General features: G+C 43.2%; 1 protein-coding gene across 1 annotated transcript in view; it reads left to right on the forward strand.

Annotated features, from left to right (window-relative positions):
* Window positions 1–26,815, forward strand: part of LOC123746672 (uncharacterized) — a 237,022-nt gene that overhangs the window by 162,681 nt on the left and 47,526 nt on the right. Inside the window, 6 exon segments of the mRNA XM_069316905.1 lie at window positions 4,584–4,739; window positions 4,856–4,986; window positions 11,003–11,180; window positions 11,508–11,691; window positions 12,142–12,298; window positions 20,282–20,363. Of these exon segments, the coding sequence (XP_069173006.1) occupies window positions 4,584–4,739; window positions 4,856–4,986; window positions 11,003–11,180; window positions 11,508–11,691; window positions 12,142–12,298; window positions 20,282–20,363 (888 nt within the window).

Consider the following 26,815-nt stretch of genomic DNA (forward strand, 5'->3'; position numbering starts at 1 on the left):
TTCATATAATTTTAATTGTATAGTTATTTACCCAGAAGATGCGTATTCCATTGCTGGGTTATTATCATTAAAATTAATTAATAACTAAATCATAACATTAAACGAAGAGTTATAGGTAAAGCTTTGGTTATTCATAAAGAAAATTTTCCAGTGGCGAAACATCACATTGGCCAGAGAGTTATCAATAAATCAATAAATTCACGGCCTTTATTAAATAATTATTGCTGGGAGCACAAATGCTATTTAATGTGTAAATATTAATTACAGATTAGAATTAATAAGATTTTAAATGGATCAAATATATTATCCACTTTCCTTTTCCGTAAGTAAATGAATAATTAAACGTGAATGAACGCACACGAGGAAGGGAAGCCATCTTGGCCTGGAGACAGAGCAGACATGGCGGCTGGTATGACCAGTAGTCATTTTAATTGCGAGTTATGTACAGATCTTGCAGCCTTAACTGACCTTGTCTACACCCGTACCATTCTCCGGTTCATATAGGAATTAATTGTAGGGCTCAATTTGTTACATGCACTTGTTCCAGTTATATAGTAGGCAAACCAATATCAAGGAGTAAGCCTTTCCCCCTCCCCCCAAACAAATCATATAAGTGATTAAATTTCCCCTTAATAATTTAAATCTGCAATTAAATTCATAACTTATTTTAGACAGTATTTTCATTGTACATAGTTGGCACGCATATTGTAATTCGGATAAGGAGAATACGGCTTGTTGGTCATCTGATCAAGGAGAGACGCCGTGTTCAGGTGTTCACAGCGTGTTCAGGAGACGCCTCTATTATGTGGACTCAATCATCTGAACAGCTAAACTGCCTCTAATACTATATTAATCTAGGGATAAAGCATGATATTTTAATCTGTTTAATTAACCAATATAATTTAATAATAAATTCACATTGATTTGAGTAGATAACTAGCTCTAGCCAAATTCACTAACAATTAAATAAAAAAGTTTCTATAATATACTTATGAGGAGTTAATAACATACAGTCCACAACGTTAACAGTTAATTTAAGATATAAATAAATTTAAATTCATATAGAATTAAAACAAATTTCCTCCCACAGGTATTTTCCCACACCTATAGTCCTTGCCTCTGCCTCCGGTTCTGGCCCTGGTGAAGTGCTCCCAGCTGTTGCTGTCGTCGCTTGTCCACCTTCCCTCCACTGCCCTTTCCCCTCTTTACACTCTCGGTTTGACATTACTCCTATCTACTGCCCTCATGACTCCGCTCTCTTTGCTGTGTTTACCTCTACCCCGCTCCCCCTCCCCAACCTCTCCCCACCCTTGACCTCACTGTCTCCTACCTCTGATCCTCCCTAGTGTCCTTTGCCTCTGGGATTCTCTGTTACTTTTAAGTCTTCTGTTCTTTCCTATGTATATATAGTTCAATGGAATTTCGTGGTTTCTTTGCGATTTTTATTGAACTCCAAGTTCTGAGTTCTCAATTTTCACCACTTTATGTCTGCCATCAAGAGCTAATGATTGGCGCTCACCCTGGTCATATAATCTCGCCTTTCTTTTCTCCCCTCCTGTTTTTGCTGGGACTCCTAACTCTACTGCTCTCTTAATCTGGAATGACGTGCATTTCTCTTTTTTTTCGTCAAAGGTTCATTTTTTGCTGCTCGTATCTTAGTAGGTAAATGGTACACTGTGTGTTTCATTTATCTCCCCCGTCATGTTCCTCTTACCCTTCTTGATCTTAGCAGCTTCCTGGACTCTTTACCGGAGTCAATGCGGCTTTTGTGTGATTGTAATGGTTGGCATGCCTTCTGGGGTGATGCTCCGATGAATACCCGAGGTCATCAGCTGGAGCGTTTCTTTTTGTCTTCTCCATTGTCTCTTCTGAATTCTGGTGGGCCGACTCATGTTGACTCGTGCTCTCATTTCCTTTCCCTCATTGATCTTTCCTTTTGTTCATCCACCATTATTTAGACCTGTCATAGAGGGTCCTTGATGACCTCCATAACAGTGAACATTTTTCTTTACGTCTTTTTGTTCTCGTATTGACATCCTTGGTGATATATAGCAGCTTATGAATATCCTGCAACATTGATGGTGCTACATAGTCTTCCAGGTTTTTGGCATCTTCTTTTGGTAATTAATTTATCTAAACTAATGCATTTGTTTAAATATTTTGCCGCTCTCTTTTCACAATTTTTTTTTTTTGGTAAGCTGAAGAAAACTTATTTTTCATAAATCAAAAACGTGGCAAAAAGTTCATTATTCAAGCACTGATCCCATTCGACTCCAATTAAATGTAATTAACGACTGCTCACTCAAAATAAAAAAAAAATATGACGTTGTGGTAAAATTAGCTGGCTTCAAGTTTTTGTAGCCTGAAATGAGTTGCTCTTTTTTATGATAGCTAATGTGTTTATGGATGTCTGCAACACAATGACATTATTATTCGCATTAAGAAAATCCTTGACCTAAAAGGTTTGTGGAAAAAATGCCAGGATTGGTTTATGAGGAAAACTACGTAGGGTTTGAACTGTACTAAATTAAAAATTACTGGAGGTAAAAATAATACAATTAAATGTGCTTAGCTTGGGTTGTAAATCCCACTACTCAGTCCTAATGAGGGAAAGTGGGCTGTAAGGGGCAGGTGGTTCCTTATGGGCAAATGGAGTTGTTGAGCGGAGATCTACAATCCACCTGCAGACATTTCAACACATCAGCTTGTATTTTTAAATATGAATAAGATTAAATAACTCAGTTCTGTGACTGAACACTGGTTCTGTTTAGATTATCTTGAGATGATTTTGGGGCTTTAGTTTCCCCGCGGCCCGGTCCTCGACCAGGCCTCCACCCCCAGGAAGCAGCCCGTGACAGCTGACTAACACCCATGTACCTATTTTACTGCTAGGTAACAGGGTATAGGGTGAAAGAAACTCTGCCCATTGTTTCTCGCTGGCACCTGGGATCGAACCCAGGACCACAGGATCACAAGTCCAGCGTGCTGTCCGCTTGGCCGACCGGCTCCTGGTAGATCAAGGATCTGAACAATATACATAGTCTAATCTAGCTCTAATTATAATTACAACAGCCAATAATCACACTAATAAACACAACAATTTGTATTATACAAGTATGATATATATGCATATATGTAAACAAGTAATTATATCCAATATTAACTAATATGATAAATTAATAATAACTAAGTTAGTAATTGTTAACTTGATGTATAACATAAATTCTATATACAGATATATTCAAATTTATATGGAAAGATTCAGGCATTGAATAAGTTTAAGCATGAGGTAAAATATTCAGTTAAGTAAAATATTAAATCAAAACATATTGAAATTTAGGGCTTTGCCTCACAGTATAACGATTAACAATTTATATGAACATATTAAGGGTATGTTATGATCCATGAAATTGGCCAATCAACATACTAAAAGTAGCATTCAATACAAATCCAAAAATTGAGAACCAATGCCTATCTGACTGTATGATTTCTCTTGAAGAAATAGGCAGTGTACTTTGATATCACAGCTTTGCTGTTGAGAATTCTAGTAGCTTTGCTAGGAAATATGATGTGGTGGAGGTGGCTTCACGTCGAGTCACTCTACACTCTTATTTAAATAAAAGTATTAGGAATATTTCCTTATAGATATAGTCCAGGAAAAACTCTGAGTATCAGAGAGTAAATACTGGTGAAAATGATAAGTTAGTGGTGTCCTTTACTGAAAATGTTTGAAAGGTACCATCACGTGTTCACTGATTATGTAAACATTGAGAAGTCGCCTCTGGCACAGCTCTCGTCAGCACTTGCCATCCGAGCTGGCTCCTCCCTTCCTTGGGTAGGATAGCCGTCAATGTATATTTATTGATTATTTTTTATTGTCTAGACAGAATATTGAGATAAAATGTGATTATAATATAATTAGATATAGGATTTAAAGATTATAAGTAGTACCATTGATTTACCAAGTACCAAGATTTGATATAATCCTTACCGGAAATCGATTGATGTTCCAATTATTTTTTAATTAATTGAGTTCTTCCTGAAGCTTCTAGATCCTTGAGAAATCATGCACAAAGTCACGTAGGCACATATGGACCCAATGGCGAACGTGCTCATGGTGACAATTTCATGTAAGATCCAGATGTATGATATAATGAATTTGATACGATTCTGATATGACATAGAAATAATACATTTATTAGATAATAATATATAGTGGGTTAAATTTACCACAAGGTTTTCAATTTTATAAAGCATTATAAAAATGAATGCTGGTTTTATTGAATGTTAACAAAAGTATGTTAACACTAATCTGACTGATGTCTCATTGTTCCTGAGTTAAAGGAAAATTGTATTATCTATTTTATTATATTACAGTGTCCTTCGGCCATGTAAAATGATACAGCTGGTATCACCAGCAAGACTTATCAGATACCCGATGTTGGTTTATTTATTACTACTGCAAATATTTTGCTTATATTTCCAGTGAAAGATTGCATGCTCGTTTCATAATGGGCTGTTCCAACTATTCTGACATGATTCATGTTTTAACAGGTGGCCGTAATAGTTCGTGCTCATTGCAGGTTGCTAGCGTCGACTCAGTTCGAGTCGACGGACGCCAGGAGAGCCTTCCCGTGTTTCGACGAACCCGCCATGAAAGCTACCTTTGAGATCTTCCTCGCCCGAGAGGCTTCCATGTCCTCAATATCAAACATGCCGAAATATGAAACCTTCCCTGTGTAAGAAATCAAACGTCCTATTTTACATTCTAATTATATTAATGAATAATTATTGATATTGTTTGAAATAAAGGAATGTGTGTGTAAATATATTAACAACGGAACTACTTGGTCAGCGAGGGCCAGGAGGGGTGGGAGTGGGACCACTTCAACACCAGCGTGCCAATGTCCACCTACCTCGTCGCCTTCGTCGTCTCTGACTTCGCACATGTCGACTCAAATTTTAACGATCACGTTCTCTTCAGAGGTAGGTAATGAGAACCATCACATTCTCTTCAGAGGTTGATAATGAGAACCATCACATTCTCTTCAGAGGTTGATAATGAGAACCATCACATTCTCTTCAGAGGTTGATAATGAGAACCATCACATTCTCTTCAGAGGTTGGTAATGAGAACCATCACATTCTCTTCAGAGGTAGGTAATGAGAACCATCACATTCTCTTCAGAGGTTGATAATGAGAACCATCACATTCTCTTCAGAGGTTGGTAATGAGAACCAGCACATTCTCTTCAGAGGTTGGTAATGAGAACCATCACATTCTCTTCAGAGGTAGGTAATGAGAACCATCACATTCTCTTCAGAGGTTGATAATGAGAACCATCACATTCTCTTCAGAGGTTGGTAATGAGAACCATCACATTCTCTTCAGAGGTTGGTAATGAGAACCAGCACATCCTCTTCAGAGGTTGGTAATGAGAACCATCACATTCTCTTCAGAGGTTGGTAATGAGAACCAGCACATCCTCTTCAGAGGTAGGTAATGAGAACCAGCACATCCTCTTCAGAGGTAGGTAATGAGAACCAGCACATCCTCTTCAGAGGTAGGTACCCAGAACATAATTCAAAGTTTCCACAAAATTCCCGGAAAGATTTTGAACGCTGTGGCAACATTTGTTTTGAGATTATAGACACGTCAATCTGTAGTCATAATATGTTGCCACAATCTCCAGAAGAACGTTAGGCTAAACCAAATTTATGAACTTATAGCAAATTTTTTATTTTACGTAAAAGTTGTTTCATTGATTAATTATTTATATCAGATATAGATATACAAAATAATACAAGTATAAATAAAGCAATAGCATAATAAAGAATATTTACAGTTTTTATTCATTTCTTAACTTTCACTTATTGCTGAATCCATGGTGCGTGGGGATGGTTGTTGATGTTATGGGGGGTGGTTGTTGATGTTGTGGGGGTGGTTGTTGATGTTGTGGGGGTGGTTGTTGATGTTGGGGGGGGGTGGTTGTTGATGTTGTGGGGGTGGTTGTTGATGTTGTGGGGGTGGTTGTTGATGTTGTGGGGGTGGTTGTTGATGTTGTGGGGGTGGTTGTTGATGTTGTGGGGGTGGTTGTTGATGTTGTGGGGGTGGTTGTTGATGTTGTGGGGGTGGTTGTTGATGTTGTGGGGGTGGTTGTTGATGTTGTGGGGGTGGTTGTTGATGTTATGGGGGGTGGTTGTTATTATTGGCTGTCGGGGGGGGGGTTGTTACTGGTTGTGGAGGTGGTTGTTGTTGGAAAGGGTGGGATGTTGTTGGTTGTGAGGAATGGTTGTTGTTGGTAGTGAGGGATGGTTGTTGTTGGTTGTGAGGGATGGTTGTTGTTGGTTGTGAGGGATGGTTGTTGTTGTTGGTTGTAGAGGATGGTTGTTGTGGGTTTTGGGGGTTGGTTATTGTTGATTGTGAAGGTGGTTATTTTTTGGGCTGGTTGTTGTTGGTAGTAGGGGGTTGTTGTTGTTGTTGGTTGTGGGGAGTTGTTATTGGTTGTGAGTGGGTTACTGTTGGTTATGGGGGGTGATTGTTGCTGGTTTTGGGGGTGGTAGTTGTTGGTTGTGGAGGGTATTGTTGGTTGTGGGGGGTCCTTGTTGTTGGTTGTAGCGGGTTGTTGTTGTTAGTTGTAGGTGATTGTTGTTGTTGGTGTGGGGGGGGGGGTGTTGGTGGTTGCGAGTGAGTTGTTGTTGGTTGGGTGAGGTTGTTGTTTCTTGTGCGGGTGGTGGTTGTTGTTGGTTGGGTGAGGTTGTTGTTTCTTGTGCGGGTGGTTGTTGTTGGTTTTGGACGGTAATTGTTATTGCTATTTGTGGCGGATGATTTTTGTTGTTGGTGTGGTGATGGTGGGTAGCTGTTGTTGTTGGTGGTGGATGGCAGTTGAGGATGGTAGTAGTGGTTGTTGGTGATGGTGGTGGTGGCTGCTGTGGTTGTTGTTGGTGGTGGTGGATGGCAGTTGAGGGTGGTAGTAGTGGTTGTTGGTGGTGGTTGTGGGTGGCTGTTGTTGTTACTGGTTGTGGAGGATGGCTGTTGTTGGTGGTGGATGACTCTTAATGGTGGTGGTGGTTGCTGTTGTTGTTGGTTGTGGTGGGTGACTCTTGGTAGTTGGTGGGTTTTCCAGTCAGGTAGAGTGGAAAACTAAGGGCAGAGCTGTAGTGAGAGAGATCGTACAAGGGATACAGACGGAGGCGGCTGAAAAAAAAAGAGTTGAGAATTTTTTCAGGCAAGGCTGGTACAACAAGGACAGAGACCATCTCATAATGACACCGTTCACGAATGAAAGCACAAAAGAAAATTTTAGTAAAGACGAGCCAACTGTTAAATGTAAGGGCGTAAAACAAAGTATTCCTTCATAGGGATAAAATATAAAGGGAGAGACGATCATAGCAGCAAGGAAGAGACTCAGAGAGAGAGGAGGGAACCAGGGAACCACAGTCCTCAACCCATCACTCCCAGAAGGGAGTGGGTTGAGGACTCCACCAGCAGCAGCTTAACAACAGAATAGAGGAGTGTAACGCCCCCTACCCTCCTCCGGATAGAACCCCCCCCCCCTCACCTCGAGCCCTGCCCATTCCCATTCAACTGCCCACCTCATCCTCCCCTCTCCCTTTCCCCCACACCCTCTTGTCCCACCTTTCCCTAGTTTCCACCATCCTCTGGTAGCATGTTCCTGCTTCAGCTGAACGCCCATCAAGGGAGAGGAAGCAAGAACTGACAGGAGAAAGTGAGTCTCAAGGTAACATACTAAAACACAGAGTGAATCTATGCAGTGTTAGATGGTTTATCACCACACCCACAGCGACTGCTGTGTTAGATGGTTTATCACCACACCCACAGCGACTGCTGTGTTAGATGGTTTATCACCACACCCACAGCGACTGCTGTGTTAGATGGTTTATCACCACACCCACAGCGACTGCTGTGTTAGATGGTTTATCACCACACCCACAGCGACTGCTGTGTTAGATGGTTTATCACCACACCCACAGCGACTGCTGTGTTAGATGGTTTATCACCACACCCACAGCGACTGCTTAGATGGTTCACACCCACCACAACTGCCTATTGCCTCTTTATGGTGCATACAAATATTGATAGATAATATGATGTGTGTGAACGTAGAGTAATAATAACAAAAACTTCATATTTAGTTGTTCAAAGAATATAATATTTGTACTGATATTGTTAGTAATAGTAGAAGGTATCCTGCAGTCTCGGGAGACTGTGGAGTTGCGCATAGTACTCTACTTCGTACGTGACACGAATAGTACTCTATTGCACCTACTCTACATGGTATGTGACACGAATAGTACTCTATTGCACCTACTCTACATGGTATGTGACACGAATAGTACTCTATTGCACGTACTCTACATGGTATGTGACACGAATAGTACTCTATTGCACGTACTCTACATGGTATGTGACACGAATAGTACTCTATTGCACGTACTCTACATGGTATGTGACACGAATAGTACTCTATTGCACGTACTCTACATGGTATGTGACACGAATAGTACTCTATTGCACGTACTCTACATGGTATGTGACACGAATAGTACTCTATTGCACGTACTCTACATGGTATGTGACACGAATAGTACTCTATTGCACGTACTCTACATGGTATGTGACACGAATAGTACTCTATTGCACGTACTCTACATGGTATGTGACAGGAATAGTACTCTATTGCACGTAATCTACATGGTACGTGACACGAATAGTACTCTATTGCACGTACTCCTCATGGAACGTGACACGAATACTGTATATCTATTAGTACAGAATATTCTGAACGTTCTCTGATATAAATAATATTATTGACAGCCCAATGCATCATTACAATTAAAAAAAAAAGATAAAAATATTTACAATGAGAAACTACGATATATTCCATACTCTCTGTTACAATTCCATGTAAACAAGTTCGGGGCACAGCTGAACTCTGATAACCGGTTATTAGGTTATCTAACCAAAAAAACTCTTCATAATGGTTAATGCATAAAAATATAGTTATACAATGTATTTATATAATGTAATAACAGCAAAAACAGTCATCTATTTGTACTAAGAATGTGCTATATGTGTGACTATGTGCACTAGATTTTTCCAGCACATCGATATCCCACATATTTGATTACATAAATTTCTTAAATTACACACTTTTGAATACTATTACAGAAAAAAACAGAGAAGAAACTACTGAGAAACAGTGAAATAGTTATGAAAAAATATATTCGCTGGGTTAGCGTCCCTCAGCGCCCCAGCACTCAGCGCCCATTAATTCCCCAACTCCTCTGTTCCATCGCGGCCAAACTATGTCGTATAATATTTTTTGTTACTGTCTCGTGATCATGAACTCCTTTTATTAACATAAGAAGAAAAAAAAAATACTTTTTTCTTGCTCACCACTGGACGGTCTCAGGACTGTGCAGTACCGGGGTTAAATGCAGCTCCAGTCAGTAGTCCATATCTAGTCAGGCACAAGACTAAATTGGAAAAGGTATGCCACGTGACTAGTACCCAAGCTGACGGGTATGAGCTATGTGGAGAGACTATTGGAACTGAACCTCATGTCACTGGAAGAAAATAAGAGTTAGGGGAGACATGTTCACTGCATACAAGATTCTCAGAGGAATTGATAGGGTAGATAAATACACTTCATAACCCAGGTGGTACCACTTTAAGGGTACACTTGTCGAAACTGATGAACCATGGAGACATTACAAAGATATTTTTCAGTGTCAGAGTAGTTAACAAAAGAAATGCTTTAGGAAGTGATGTGGTGGAGGCAGACTCCAAACACAGTTTCGAATGTACATATAATAGAGCCCAGTAGGCTCAGGAATCTGTATATCAGCTGATTGACAGCTGAGTGGTGGGACCAAATAGCCGAAACTCAGCCCCCGCAAGCACAACTAGGTGAGCACACACACAAACAAATGCACACACATAATCAAACACACAAATAAACACAAAGACTCAAACACACACAGATACACTGAATAATTATTCTTAAATTAAAATACCTTCATTGAACGTCATAAAAACGTCATTTGTACGTTTGCTAAGAGGTCTTAGATTTATTTGACTGAAATTAACGTATTTTAAAAGTTATTATAACTACGTAATATAAACAGTTAGTGTTAACTTTCTACAACAAATTAAAAATGTTAGAAAAACCTTTTGTGTTAACTGAGTTACTTTAGTAACTCAGTAAACACAAAAGTGCCTCTCTATTATTTTTCGTTCTCAGTTTAGTAAACTTTTTCTTGGCTTTTTTGTCCTCTTTTCTTCCACCTTCTTCTTGAGTGGTATGAACTGTTCTGTTGCATCGACACATTCCCAGCAATGAATTCCATCGTCTCATCTGCTGTCTTCTCTTTGATTTCTCTTTCCTATTAGATTTCCTACACAAAGTTCCACATCTTGTTGTAATCTCCACATCTGTAATCTCCCTTATTCTTGTAAAGGGTTTCCTTGTGTAACCAATTCTATCAACTCCACTATGTATTCAAGCATGACAATGCAGTGGTCGCTAGCTCCTAGAAGCATCTCGTACTCTAATTATTAACATGCCCAACCATCAGGGGCCTCGTAGCCTGGTGGATAGTGCGCAGGACTCGTAATTCTGTAGCGCGGGTTCGATTCCCGCACGAGGCAGAAACAAATGGGCAAAGTTTCTTTCACCCTGAATGCCCCTGTTACCTAGCAGGTACCTGGGAGTTAGTCAGCTGCCATGGGCTGCTTCCTGGGGGTGGAGGCCTGGTCGAGGACCGGGCCGCGGGGACACTAAAAAAAAAGCACCGAAATCATATCAAGATAACCTCAAGATAAGAATCACGTTCACTTCAGAAATATGTAATGGAATTAACCTTCCAAACTATTTTTCTCTATTTTCCATCACTTTTGAATAAAAATTTTGTTAATTAAATGTTATCATGTTCACCCCTCTTTTAATTTTTAAATAAATAAAATTTCTCCATGCAGTTTGGGCTCGCGAAGCTGCCATAGAGCAGGCAGACTACGCCATCAACACCGGACCAGAAGTCCTCACTTTCTACGAGGAATATTTCAGCATCCCATTCCCACTCCCCAAGCAAGACATGTGCGCCATTCCTGCCTTCACAGGAGGCGCCATGGAGAACTGGGGACTTATCATCTACAGGTCAGAGAATTACTGCCCAATTTTAGATTTAAGAGACAAAAATCTAGGTTTTGTTCATATTTATCTTTCTCTGAATCTCTCCGTGGTGAAGAGCAGACTTGTGAAGGATACTGGGGCATCTTGTTTAGAGCAAGCTTGTGTAAAGTCATGTTGTAATCGTGCTAGAAAGTAGGTTCACGTTCCTGAGAGACAGATGGTAATATTATATATATATATATATATATATATATATATATATATATATATATATATATATATATATATATATATATATATATATATATATATATATATATATTCATTTTGCAAACATTCCTGACCTTGCAGTGAGTCGTCGTTGCTGTTCGACCCAGCAGTGTCCTCGGCTCACGACCAGCAGCAGGTGGTGGTCGTGATCTCACACGAGCTGGCCCACCAGTGGTTCGGCAACCTGGTCACCCCTGACTGGTGGACTGACCTCTGGCTCAATGAAGGGTTCGCCTCGTTCATGGAAAATGTTGGCACCAATCACGTGAGCTGAGGCGGGATTATGCCCATTCTTAACAAAGGTCTCATCTTCTTATATCCCTGGATCATGGATAAGGTTTACTCAGATCCATAAGGATGTAAAATGGTTGAATGCCTTTTGAAAACTGCTTAAAATATGCAAATACCCAATGAGAAGTAGTTTAAAATGTTATTGTTTCATCCAGTATTTGATTAGTAATTGTTTTGAAATATATAAATTAATTTTCATGTCTCTCTTTCATGTTTCTCTCAGATCCATAAGGAGTTAAAATGGTTGAATGCCTTTTGAAAACTGCTTAAAATATGCAAATACCCAATGAGAAGTAGTTTAAAATGTTATTGTTTCATCCAGTATTTGATTAGTAATTGTTTTGAAATATATAAATTAATTTTCATGTCTCTCTTCTCAATTCAACAATGAAATGCAACAACGATGAACAAGTTTTTTCTGTAGATTGAGCCGTCCTGGAGGATGTGGGATCAGTTTGTGTCAAATGATCTTCAAGACGTGCTTGAGCTGGACAGTCTTGAGTCCTCCCACCCCATCAGCATCCCCGTTGGAAGTCCTTCTGAGATTGATCAAATTTTTGACGACATCTCTTACTCTAAAGGTAAGAGTAAGAGACGTTTATTTCACATTCACGAAGTGAAATAAAATATTTGTGCAAGGTTATATGGAACTAATCTAGTGATAAATTCAATGAACTGTAAGTGGTTACACTCGATATAACTATTAAACATATTATTTTTACCTAAACTGTATAGTGAAGTTTCATGACTATTTACCAGCTACTCCTAGTGGTGTAAACATCACATGGTTATGTGGAAGTGGCACATACGTTTTATATATCTCTATTGATCTGAATAACTTTAAAAATTAGTTGACATAGAGAATGGGAAAAATATGTTTGTATTTCACAGTCTATCTTTAGTATATTAACTCTAAAAGTCCAATTAATCTTATCCCTTCCCATCGCCACCTAACCTATACAGTCATTAAAATCCTATTTTGTGTGCATTTAGAAAATATACAACATGCAACATTTCTAAGATAACATACATGTACACCTGGAGAGTATTAATGTTAATTTGGCAGTTATACATATGTTTGTTCCTGCTAGTCTACCACTATATATAGCTAGTCTACCCTTATATATTGTATATTATTGTCAGTCTAATATATGTTTGGTCTTGACAGTTTAGCATATACTTTGCTAAAGTCGCACTAACATAGCATGTTTTTACTGCCAATTTAACATGTTTATTATTGTTACGGCCCTCTCGGGTCGCAACCGGGTTCTTTCTCTGATGTTGTTAGAGGTAGGGTATCCGGCCCCAAGCTAGTAGTGGCTTTCAAGGGATGCGATCCTGTAACGCAAGTAAAATAAAAGGGGAAGGGAAATAAAGGCAAAAACTTAATAATATAATTAACACCGTCACCATAAATACTATATAAAAGATTACACGGGGGGGGGGGGGGGGGGTATAAACACTAGAATGTACAACAATGTCTTCTTCTGAAGACTCTAGACGTTCGCGGTGCTCACGATGCTAAGCTCCTGGTCCTCTTGTGGCCTCACGACGAATCCTTCGATCCTCTGAGTCTACCCTGGCCACAGGCCAGCCAAATCACAGTTCTACTGGGGGCACCGTCGTGGAGGCCGTCAACCACAAGTCCAGCAGATAGCTGGCAGGTTCCAAACAGCGACGCTGGTTAGGCCACTCCACGATCGATACTAAGGTCGCGAACCCTAGTCAGGAGCCTCGTGTGATCCCCACAGACCACTCTCCTTGCCTCAACACCCCAGTGGTTAAGCGTCTCCACCAGTCAGTCCCGGGTACTACAATCCCTCAACTGCCATGTCACAGGCAGGGTAACACCACAGTGTTCATCCGGGGGGGGGGGGGCGACTCACAGCTGCTGCAGCAAACACTTTGAGACAAGTCGGCTGCCTTGGGTAGACTGATCCAACGTTCATTACAGCAGTCCCAGGTCGACTCTGTAATCAGACACGTCATCAGTAACGATTACACACTAGGGCACGTCACTTACCAGCTCAGACCCAAATGCCCACCTATCCAATCCATAGATGGCGTTGCTGTCTGAGCGCCACCTCACCAGAGGTCAGCAGCGGCTTTGTTATGAGCTGATTAGGACGGGAAACTAGCCCTTGTGGCTGTTATTTCCTGTCCTCACTTGATGGCGCCGTCCATTTGGAAAGGGTTTCGGGAGCTGACCCACAGATGGCGTGGTCGTCACTGCTCCGTGCTCGGACGTTGGGCTCGGGTCCGTAACAACAGCCTTACACAATATGTTGTTGGTGCTGACAGTCTAACATATGCTGTTTGGTGCTGACAGTCTGACATGTGTTGTATGGTGCTGACAGTCTGACATGTGTTGTTTGATGTTGACAGTTAATGACATTATAGGGGGGCGGCAAAAGCACTACACATAATATTACAGTCAATTAAGGATGCATAAATGGTATTACTTGGGTAACTGTCTCACCAGATCAATTAAGCAGTTACTAAAACATAAACAGACAAAAAAATGCAGACATATCTCTAAACCTCCGAACACACGTCAGACCATCTCCAGCACCCCACAGTTATTAACTCTTTCCCACGCTTGCAAGCGATGCCTCCACACAGTACCCAAAACATTGCAGAATAAACTTCTAACTGACACTAGTATCTAATCACTCCAAAACAAGTCCATATCTAAAGATGTATTAATGTATGTTATACAGTTATCAACCGTGACGAAGTATAATGTCTTCTCCAGCTTAATATCTATTTTCTTCATTTGAAATGTCTATTTTCTCCACTATTCGTTTGCATTCTTTCAGTACACAGTTTATTTTAGTCTTTAACCCCTGAAGATCTTCCTAATTCCTTAACGGAGTGTGTAACGATGTTGTTTAGGTATAAACGCCCAGCAACTTGTATTTTTTATTTTTATTGATAAAGCAAAATAAATACAATATAACAGTCTGACAAAATACCGAGCAAGCAGTGATCCATGAAAGCACAAAAACAAAAAATGAGAACAACAGAGAAAGGAAACACAAAACTGATAACAAAGCAAACTGAAAAAACAAGAACACAACACGAAACACTCAAATAACACTGAAATGATATTGTACATAATAACAATTACATATATATTTACACAGTACTAGCCCGCGGCAAAGAAACATGGGAATAGAACACTATACAGCAATAGGGAGAAAACCAGCCTGAAGGGCCACATGGAAAGGACAAAAAGCCAAGACAGGCTGTAACTCATAACCGGAACACGCAGGGACCGAGAAAAACATAATGAAATGACACCCACACATACAAACAAGAACAAAAACAAACACCGGAACACGCAGGAACCGACAAAAAAACACACACAAACACAGACACCAGAAAACACACAAACACACACCCAAAGCACTAGAAACAACATAAGCAACAGAACACATAAAGCACATACAGGAAACAACCAGTACAGCACAACCAAACACACAAACACAACGCCCAAACGAGGCGAATCAAAACACGGATGTAAACATATATATAACAGACACGGCAACAAAAACAAAAGACAGGGAGTATACAAATCAAGCACAAGTACTATTGATATTTATCTGGGAACTCCTGCGGAGGAAAGCGCAACAAGTAAGCCTCCCAAATCAGCTGGACGTCTTCGGCCACCTGTCGACCAGGAGACGCACAAGGCCGAGGCATCAAATCAGGCACCCCATAAATAAACTCCTTTATCCGTGGCACCCAAATAGTTGAAGAGCACCACGGGACCGGACACACCCTGTCATCCCAAGTGCAGTTCCAAACCCTGCGACTTAGGGACTACGCCCCTAGCGGCCGTGATCACAGAGAAGGGTTCCACACTAAGGGGTTCTGCACCGGAATCCGCACTTGAATTCACACTGGACGTCGCGCCGGGCACCGCACTAGGCACCACACAGGGCATCGTACTGGTTTGCGCATGAGGCTTCTCACTGGTCTTCTCATGGGGCTTCGCACTGGGGGGACCCGCAGAGGACACAGACCCGCCAGGGCCCCTGCCACTGGGCACATGAAGCAGACCCCCCCCCCCCCCAGGCGCACATCCTTCCATAAGACCATGACTGAGGTCCTGATCGGCAAGGAGCAATCTCCCACTGTTGGGAGGCAACAGCAGTAGAAGCATGGGGCAACACAGGAGGTAGCACAGAGCCCTCCCACAGCACCGCCAACCACGGCGGGAGGCGCCGGAGAATCATACTCTCACACCTCCACCCAAGGCACACCACGAAGGGGAGACACTCGGAACCCGCCTCGAGCGCGTGGAGACAGGCTGACGGTCGTCCGAGCTATCACCCCCATTATCTCGTATCTCAGCAGAACTCTCCGACGGGCGCGCCTTCAAAGCCCGGCCCCTGAGAACCACAGTCTCCACAGCCGGGGGCACCGGACCACACACTGCAGGAGACAGCTACCTCGCGGATATCCAGAGTGACAGGAGACACCGTATCCAGGAACGGAACAGGCAGGGGCGGCCGATACGGGGCGAGCAGGGGCGGCCGAGACGGGGCGGGCAGAGGCGGCCGAGACGGGGCGGGCAGGGGCGGCAGGGGCAGGGACGACTCAGGCGGGGAAAGGGGGCAGCCCCTACCCCCACGGCAACATCCACACCACCACCCACATCCGCACCCAGGCGAGCCGCAGGATCCAACACTGGGGTAGAAGCCGGCAGGGAAGCAACACACATTCCAGCACTTGGAGACAGGTCCGGAGCCGACAATGGCGGAAAATCCTCCTCTTGGAAGAGGTTAAAAGGGGTGACCCGGCGCTCCCCACACCCCGCAGTCCTGGTGACCCGGTAGGCCCCACCTGAAACATGTTCTAGGTTGTCCTGCGTGAAAGACACGAATCAGGAACCCCAACTGCACGATGGAGGACGGTATAGGATCCCTGAGCCGCATGGCGAGAGTGTGGGGTCCCACATGGGACCCCCTTCCACTTCCCGGTAGGGACGGCATTCTTCCTCACATGAAGGACCTGCCCAAACGGGCAAATTACTGACGTAGAAGGTCCTCAGGGAACTCGAAGGGCATCATATGCACCGCTACATACGTCGTGGCACAACAACAGTCAGAGAGGGTCACTGACCCACCATCTACAGGAAGATTGAAAGATCGGCCATCATAGCGCGTGACGAGATCCTGGTAAATCACTGCGGAACCGAACTTGACAATCGCCCGCCTCCCAGCAAGCAGCTGCACACCACACACAGACTCCACAGGAACACGTAGCATATCAAGTAACACCACCTCTACTGCGTGGTAGGAAGCATTCCCGGAAAACTCCAGGCTAATTGTGGCCAGCCTGGGGACAGGGGACAGAGGCCCCTCCATGACTGCAGACCGTCATGGCTCCAGAAGTACCTCATGAGAAACACGGGACGCATGCCACGTCAGCAGAGACACCCAGGTCCACACACCACGCCGGGTTGACAACAACTGCCCAGCAACTTGTAGTGATCAGAAGGCGGCCATCAAAAGTAGTCGTATAGAGACTTGGTGTTTAAGATCAGGAATGCCAGATTGGGCTACAAGTAGCGAATTGGGCTACTTTTCAGAGCCCTGCGCTCCCAAATTTTTAATTTCGCTTTCTTGCGACTTTTTGGGCTACTTTAAAAACAAGTTGGGCTATTTTGGGCTATTAATGTTATTAAGAAACTCAATGATGATTTTTATGCTTTTTGTAATGTAATGTGTACAAATCACAGCCGCGTCCAACAGCTTGATTGAATAGACCACTTACCGCAGGAGGCCAGGTCAGAGACCGACCCCCTGGGGACGTTGATCCTAGGAACTTCCCAAAGAAAAAGTAACCGCAAAGCAAGATAATCTTCCCACAGGCTATAGATTCCCAACCTTAATTGCCTTTAATACTTCATCCCGGGTACTGTCTATGTTAAGTGACCTCCCACTGTTGCCTACTGTAAATATTAGGTTTCTCTTTAGGTGTTTCCAAGAATCAAATGACTGTCGTTAGAGCGGATTAGCATATAGTGAACTTGGCAGCTTCATCTGTGCTTTCATTGTTAGTGTGGCTCTGACCTCCAGAAGGATAGTTCGACACTAGTTACCGCATATAGAAAAGAAGTTACCGCTGTTACTTTCAGAATTTGCTTAAGTGTTAAGATAAAGAAGTGTAAAATGGGGAAGTGGTTTAAATACCAGAAAGCGTTTCCGATGTCCTGGCTTAAGGATCCCGTGTTTGGAAAGTGGTTGGCTGAAGTGAAAGAAGATGGAAATAAGGCATAATTGTAAAGTTTGAAGAACTGAGATAAGAGCTCATAGAAGTGGTTTAAAGAAACACATTGAAACATTAAAACACAGACAAAATATATCGGAGGTAAGCCATCAGCAGATGAGCATCAAGTCTGTTCTATCAAAGAAGAAAGATAAACTTACTAAATTTGAATGTCGTCTGTCTGTATGTACTGTCGCTATCTAGAAATCTAACATTATGTTTGTAACTCATCTTGTATGTATGTACTTTTACCTGAATAAACATTTGATTTGATTTGATTTGACTAAACAAAAAATTGGGCTACTCTACTTGCAAATTCCCTACGTTTTGACCGTCAGCTCGCTACTTTTAGCAATTTGGATCTGGCAACCATCTTTAAGATTATGTCCTCGCTCCCACTGGAGTTTTGGGGGGTGGAGGAGTGCCGGTTAGCTCATTATAATTATAAACTTTGACCGAATTTAGCTATTTATTTCGGCTAGTATCTAAATGCCTGAATTAAGATATATTTAAATAAAAATAGCATTAAAACAGTAATTCATACTCCAAAAAGTAAACATTAGATGGACAGTTTACAGATTTTGTCATAACGTTAAGGCAGCCTAGATTAGCTAGCTGTTGCTAGGGGGAAATTTCGTGATCAACAGAACACAATTAACTTGTTATGCTATAAATTGGTGGATATTTTCTACATTTGTTATTTCTGGTCTAACCAGAAATAACTTATTATTTGTTATTTCTGATTTCAACCGAGAATATTGTTTCTTATTTCCAGTCAAACCTAGCATGATTTTATTATTTCCTGTCTAATAGAATATGTTGTTTGTTCATGTGGGAACCGACCTGTGAGATTTATATTTATTTAATTTATATACGTCGATAGCAATTTGTATGATGATAAGTGGACTGTATTTCTGCAATAATCTCACAAATCGATCCTCTACACATTAGGGGGGGTTTATATTAATTGAATTTATATATATGCAGCCAATCAAACTACAGTATTAGACTACATACATTGAAGAGGTTCCTTATCTTATAGTACAGCAGGCCTTAGTCCACCAGGTATAACCAGGATGTAGACACCACATTTTCCCTCTTTGAGGTAGCTTCCATCACCCTGGTAACTGATGCACAAAGCATGCTTCCTCGTCTTGATCTGTGAAAAGGGCGCTAGCTGTAAAGCCAGAATCCTAATATATGACAGGTATATCAGAGAAAACACTGTACATGGAACCATGAAGACCTGGGCTAATTACCTTTAGTATGAGGCGATCTCATGCTCTAACCGGCACACCCTATATCCACTGACATTAATGGCCATAAATGAAAGATAAATGGGTTTCGGCAGAACACTTAACTTGAATTTGTTGACAGCGTGTTGATAATATTACACCTTTGGTTTCCATAACACTTCATCCAAGTAAAATTAACAGGAGCCATATTTGCTCCCGTGAGCCTCTGTGGTCTAAGTACAAACAATGGCTGCCCACTCCCTCACCCCTGACGCCTGGCTTACATTGTCCAGATGACAGTAAGTGATAGAAGGGTCACATTTACTCTATTTTAATATTGATAATTAAGTTAATTTATATGAGATGTTTTTATGGTGGTAAAGTCCAAAGACTAATTGTATTTAAGAATAATTCCCACCATAATAGGTGGTGAATTTATAATAGTATGTGGTAATGATATCCCATTTTCTATAGACGGAAATTCCACTACAATTTACATTTTCTATGGGTAACTTGTTTATACAATACAGCAATTATTATCTGTCTGTATGTTATATTAAATGGTGTCGGATTTTCCGACAGTTCATGCCGGTCTAACAGAATTTAACAAAAATTAAAAAAACTAATGATAATTATATAATGGTCGTATTGTATGACTGTTTATTCGTTGTCATTCTAAGGTATTTGAACTCGCAGATTCTAGTAATAGCGAATAGTCAGATAGTGAACAACAAAGATTCCGCCTCTTTGGATACGATTCGTATTAAATGAGTCTTAAACAGGTTCAAGATACGATGCAGAATGTCCAGTACGACTATGTCATTATTAAAAAATTAACATAATTTAAATTGTAGTGTACAAACTGATATTTTATAATATTCAGCCAAATGTACTCTTGACAGGTAAAGTGCTCTGGCTAAAATATTTATAACTATTAAATGCAAGTTTGGCAAGAGCAGCAATTGTTTCAGTGCTGTCTGGTGTTTAAGCTATTACTAAACATAGTGATCATAATTTTTCAATAAGGTAATGGTAATCATATTCTCACAGGTTCATCTGTTATTCGCATGATGTACAACTTCCTGACGGAGTCGACCTTCAGGAAGGGCATCACCAACTACCTCAATGGCCAGTCAGTAATTGTTGTTCTTGCTCTGAAGTGCATTATATTATTATATATATATATATATATGTCGTACCTAGTAGCCAGAACACACTTCTCAGCCTACTATGCAAGGCCCGATTTACCTAATAAGCCAGGTTTTCATGAATTAATTGCTTTTCGACTACCTAACCTACCTAACCTAACCTAACTTTTTCGGCTACCTAACCTAACCTAACCTATAAAGATAGGTAAGGTAGGGTTGGTTAGGTTCGGTCATATATCTACGTTAATTTTAACTGTAATAAAAAAAATTGACCTCATACATAATGAAATGGGTAGCTTTATCATTTCATAAGAAACAAATTATAGAAAATATACTAATTGATGAAAACTTGGCTTATTAGCCAAATCGGGCCTTGCATAGTAGGCCGAGTACGACGTTCTGGCTACTAGGTACAACATATATATATATATGTCGTACCTAGTAGCCAGAACGAACTTCTCGGCCTACTATGTAAGGCCCGATTTGCCTAATAAGCCAAGTTTTCCTGAATTAATATATTTTCTCTAATTTTTTTCTTATGAAATGATAAAGCTACCCATTTCATTATGTATGAGGTCAATTTTTTTTTATTGGAGTTAAAATTAACGTAGATATATGATCGAACCTAACCAACCCTACCTAACCTAACCTAACCTATCTTTATGGGTTAGGTTAGGTTAGGTAGCTGAAAAAGTTAGGTTAGGTTAGATTAGGTAGGTTAGGTAGTCGAAAAACAATTAATTCATGAAAACTTGGCTTATTAGGCAAATCGGGCCTTGCATAGTAGGCAGAGAAGTGCGTTCTGGCTACTAGGTACGACATATATATATATATATATATATATATATATATATATATATATATATATATATATATATATATATATATATATATATATATATATATATATATATATATACACATATATATACATATTGTCACGTGGAGGTGGGCCGGGGCTCTGCTTGCACTCGGCTGCTAAGGGCTCAAAAGGCCGAATACTCAGCCCCTTCGACTCCCGGGATTCACCGGAGTCTCCTCGGTCACACAGGAGAGGACCAACAATGCCCACCTCTGCAGGTCTTTGCTTCCACCACAAAAGGGGTGCCACTGATTCACCCTGGAAGCCCTTCAGTCAAACACGGGGGAACTACTGTTAACAGTTCCGGCCTAGACCCGTGGAGGAGTGAAGGAAGACTTAGGCAAACCTTATAACCATAACCTCCCTGAGTCTTGCCTGCCAGACAAAAAGGTTGCAGGAACTCTTTCCCGCCTGTCTTCTCTATCTTCTTCTTAACAAGGTCGCCAGCTGGGTTATTATGTCTGCACCCCAGCAATGCAGTTCAGTGGGTGTATTATATATTGTTTGTAGCCAGAAGATTGCTACTCCCATAGATCTGCTACTAGACTGTCGGCCCAGGGTACTCTCCCAGGAAGGTCTGTGTGGCCTTACCCCTCTCTAGCCACCACGTTACTAGTTTCCACCATTCAGGCACTGATACTGATCGGATAGCTAAGGGTACACTTTTATATAGGTCCATGCTGTCTTTACCACTCTCCAGGCAATAAGAACTTCTATAGAGAACGTAGTGTTCCCTAGGTGGTACTATGATAACCTTCGTGTATGCTCATAGAGAAATATTGTAATGGAGGCACACTTAAACACAGTGATAAAATGTGTGAATTTACTGATGCAAATTACATGAACACACATACAATCACAAGTAGTACATGAATATGGAAAATAAGGATAATAAGTCTGGAGATCGTCAGCCTCTTCTTCCACGACCTCCAACACTCCTTCAACTGGGCAGAAAGACAGGAGTCCCACACTCTCTCACAGGAGGGCCTCTTCACCACGTCGGCGCCTCTTCTTCACTGTCCTGCCATCCATACACACTGTCCCCTCTGACAGTCCTGGACACACGCTGCCTTGCAGCCTATTCTACTACTAAAGTATTAATGTCCTGTTGCCACATACATAAGTAACTATTGTGGCCTAACTAGCCTACTCACACAAGGGGTAATGGGAGGGAAAATGATCTACCTTACATTCCTGGCTCACGACGCCTGTCCCTCGATGGTGTGAGGTTCCCACGCTTCCTGAGTCGATCCTTGACGATCCAGGAACGTTCCACAAGTCCTCAGGTGTCGTGGAGCCTTCGCGTCGTCGCCGTTCCAATCCCTGAGATTCAGCTACCCTAATCCTAGTTCATCGATGGGCGCTGAGCTTATCACTATTTTCCCACACTCGCCCCTTCCACAAGGCGTTGCTCCTTGTCCTAGGCACGGTGTCGTCCTTCCAAAACCCTCAGTGGATGTGACCCGGTCACAGCTAGGCCTGCCCGCCGCACCTTTCCAGGCCCCCAACGTCCAGCGTCGTCGCCGAATATTTCCAAGTTTGGCACTCTTTTGCTCAATAAACTTGGTTCCCTTTTGCTTCCCAGAAGCGCGGGGTCTCCAATACGTAAGATGGGCTGCGATAGCCCACTCTAATCCACTAAGAAAGGCTTGTAGAGCCTCAAATCCTTGAGAGCTGACCGAGGTGCGTCCTCTCGCTTCCAAGGTCAGGTCAACTCTGACGTTGGCGCCGCCCGGGGCACTCGGTGACGTCACGGCGGGCCCTGATTGGTCGCCCGCGACCTAAGTCGGCCAATCCGCGATCGGCTAGTGTCCCTTCCAAAACGTCGTATCTGCAGTAGGGGATACTCTTTCATTTTATATCAGGGCGCCAATTTCCCCTTACTTACAACTTATAATGTAACTTTCTCCCTTAACTGGCAGCCGGTCTGGTCGCCACATATATCAATAGACTCCCTGAACCTCAGAGAATCAGTAGGGAGAGCTGATATGAGCGGGCAAACGAAAGAAATAGGAGAGGGCACTGTAACATACCCCTCCCCTTAAAATAAGAGTCATATCGGAAGAGCAGCACTCAAGAGGGCAACCTATACTCTTGCTCCCTCCGTTCCTGAAGTGTCACTCCTCCAGTTGGTGACGTGGCTCGTACCACCTTGCCAGTCACTTGCCTCATTATATCTCCACCTCGCATAGGACCGGGTGTGATGGGTGTTCCCTGAACACCTACAAGAAATCCTCTCTCCGGTGGCTACGAGTGTACTCCAACGGCTCGTTACCACTGTAAGATTCAGTGCATGCAGCGCCTCCACCACGTCGTGCACTCCGAGATAGTCTTGCACTTCCACTGCGTCCTACAGGTACTCCACGTTTCCTCTCATGATCTCTTCGCCAATCTTCTCTCTTCTCGGTTCCTCTTCTCCCATAGGTGCGTTGTCTCCTCACAGTGGCACTTGTCACCTGTACTCCATCCAGCAGCTTCCCCTCTTCCACACTAGGCTTTTGCGATGGCCCAATGCCCCTTTGGTTAGACTGGCGCCTACCCTGGGTGTACATATTCCCTGCTTTCTTCGTATTGCCTTTCCTATACCATTCGCTCCTTCGTTCCCGACGAACATTTTCACTCCTCCATGAGATTCTCTTCCCTGCAGACGTCTTCTTCGGTTCGTGGTTGGGCTCATCCACCTCCCTGTGGCTCACCTCACCACGGTGGTTCATCTTGCACCTACCACTATTCATCTGGCTGGCATAGGGTGCACTGCGTCGTGGCTCCTCCACTCTGCCCCTCACTGCCGTTCGCTCATCCACTGAGCTTACTTTATTCACATTTCTGTGTGGAGGGAGTGCGGTCTGCAGCCTCTTCACCGCCCCAGGCGTTTGTACAGCTGCTCCTCGCCACTCCTCCACACGCATCATCAGGCTTAGTCGGAGGTCCTCGTCGGGGTTTTCCACGATCTCCGACGACCTCTCTGCACTCTCGCCCTCGTTGTCGTCGTCTCTGGCGACGTTTCCCCTGGCGAAGTCGGCTTCCTCACTACCATCTGGAACGACCGATACCTCACCTGGCAGGGTTGTACCGCTGCTTGCAACATAGGCACTCCTGGCCCAATCGGGTTGTATCCTGCCTCCTCCGAGGTCATTACCCAGCACCATCTGTACATGCTCTAGGGGTAACTTAGGGGCTACAGCTACTATAGCTTTCTCGACTCCGCAGTCGGCAATCAGCTGTACTTCGTGAAGTGGCAACCTGTATTCCTCCCCCACACTGTATATCCTCACCACTCCCACAGGTGAATCATTAAATTCCTTGGGGAGAATACTCCTGGTTACCATACTTATGTCAGCACCCGTATCTCGAAGCACGGCAACCTCCACTGGGTCTGACTTTCCAAACTTCACGTTGGTCCTGAAAACGAAGGGATGTTTACCCAACTTCATTTCCCAACCATTCACGTTGGGTCCACTATAATATGGGGTGCGAACAAACACTCTCTCCTCTTCCAACATTAGTCCTATATTCCTTTGGTGCTCCTCACACTCGCGGGCATAATGTCCTCTCACACCACAGTTGAAGCATCGGCTGCCTCCCCTGGGCGGCCACTCGCCAGTCCCCCTGGCAGTACCACTTGCAGACGTCCCCTGGGTCCTCCTTGGACTCCCTGTCGTCGTGTCCGGGACTGCAGCACTTGCTCCCGAGCTAGGTCCACTGCTCACAGCTTGGGGCTTCCTCCCCGCGTCCCTTGAGCTCTTGAACCACGTTACTTCATAGGGTACACTACTCTTGGGAGAGTCCCCACCCGTCCTCGCTCCTCCTGAACTCCTAAGGTTCCCTCCCGACCTGGGGTAAGGCGAGTGTCTGGGCGGCCCCTCCCTCCTGAGATGTAGTGCCTCCTCCAGCATGTCGGCTCGGTCCGCTGCAGCCTTCAGGTCCTTAATACCTGCTTCTCTCACCCTTACTCGCAACTCAGGATGGAGCACCGACATAAACTTCTCCATCACTATCAGTCGTTTGATATCATCCGCCAACTCCGATTCCTCCGCCTTCAACCATCGTAGGAATTTCCGTTCCATATCCCTGGCGGTCTCGGCGTAAGACTTCCCCGACGCTCTTGTACACTCTCTGAACCGCTTCCAGTACATCTCCGGAGTCAGTCGGAATGAGTGGAGCACCGCATTCTTAATCGCGTCATAACTAGTACACTCCTCTAGGTCCAGCATGTTGTAGGCTTCCCGGGCCTCACCAGTCAACCTGCCCTGGACCAGAGCAGCCCAATCATCTTCCGGCCACTCCTTCAGAGTTGCTATCCGTTCAAAGTGTTCGAAGAACGCCTCAGCTTCTTGTGGTTCGAACGTAGGTAAGTCACGTTCCCTTACCTTGAGGTCATCCCGCCGTGCAGGCAGTGAGGGCAGACCACGTTCAACACGACGCAATTCGACTTCTTTCTTTGCCTTTATCTCCTCCAGTCGCAGTTGTCTCTCTCCTTCTTCTCGCTGCAGCTGCAGCCGCGCTTCTCGCTCATGCTCCTCTCACTGCAGCTCAGCTGCACGTTCCTCTCGTTGCAGCTGCAGCCGTGCTTCTCTCTCCTCTCGTTGCAGCTGCAGCCGTGCTTCTCTCTCCTCTCGTTGCAGCTGCAGCCGTGCTTCTCTCTCCTCTCGTCGCAGCTGGGCTTCCAGTTGCATCTTCATTATTTCTAGTTGCAGGCTTCTCTTACTACAGCTGGACCTTCCACTGCTCCCATGTTCACTGTGAATTCCCTCCACACTGGAAGGCGCTTGGGGTGGCTCTAGTCGGGACGGCTCACCTTGCGACGGCTCTCCTCGGGACGGCTCCTCTTGAGATGGCTCCTCTCCCGTCGCCTCCTCTCGAGCTGTGAGCTGTGCCACGATCTCTATCCTTCGCTCCGCTACCTTAGTCGTCCTCAACCTAATCCCAAAGTGGTTTGCCACTTGTTGGAGCTGGGCCTTGGTTGTCGGAAAATCCGACACCATTTAATATATCATAAAGATAATAGCTGTATTACCAACAAGTTAACCCATAGAAAACGTAACTTGTAGTGGAATTACCGTCTAAAGAAAACGGGATATCATCACCACATACTATTATAATTCACCACCTATTATGGTGGGAATTATTCTTAAATACATTAGTCTTTGGACTTTACCATCATAAAAACATCTTATATAAATTAACTTAATTATCAATATTAAAGTAGAGTAAATGTGACCCTTCTATCACTTTCTGAAATCTGGACAATGTAAGCCAGGCGTCAGGGAGGAAGGAGGGCAGCCATCATTGTTATACTAGACCAGAGGCTCACGGGAGCAAATTCGGCTCCTGTTAAATTTACTTGGACGTAGTGTTATGGAAACTAAAAGTGTACCATTATCAACACGCTGTCTACAAATTCAAGTTAAGTGTCTATCCGAAACCCGTTTATCATTCATTTATGGCCATTAATGTCAGGATATAGGGTGACCCGGTTAGATCACGAAATCGCCTCAAACTAAAGGTCAAGACGAGGAAGCAAGATTTTGTGCACCAGTTACTGGGTGATGGAAGCTACCTCAAAGAGGATAA

The sequence above is a fragment of the Procambarus clarkii genome, chromosome 85, assembly GCF_040958095.1.
Source record: "Procambarus clarkii isolate CNS0578487 chromosome 85, FALCON_Pclarkii_2.0, whole genome shotgun sequence".
NCBI classification, from domain to species: Eukaryota; Metazoa; Arthropoda; class Malacostraca; order Decapoda; family Cambaridae; genus Procambarus; species Procambarus clarkii.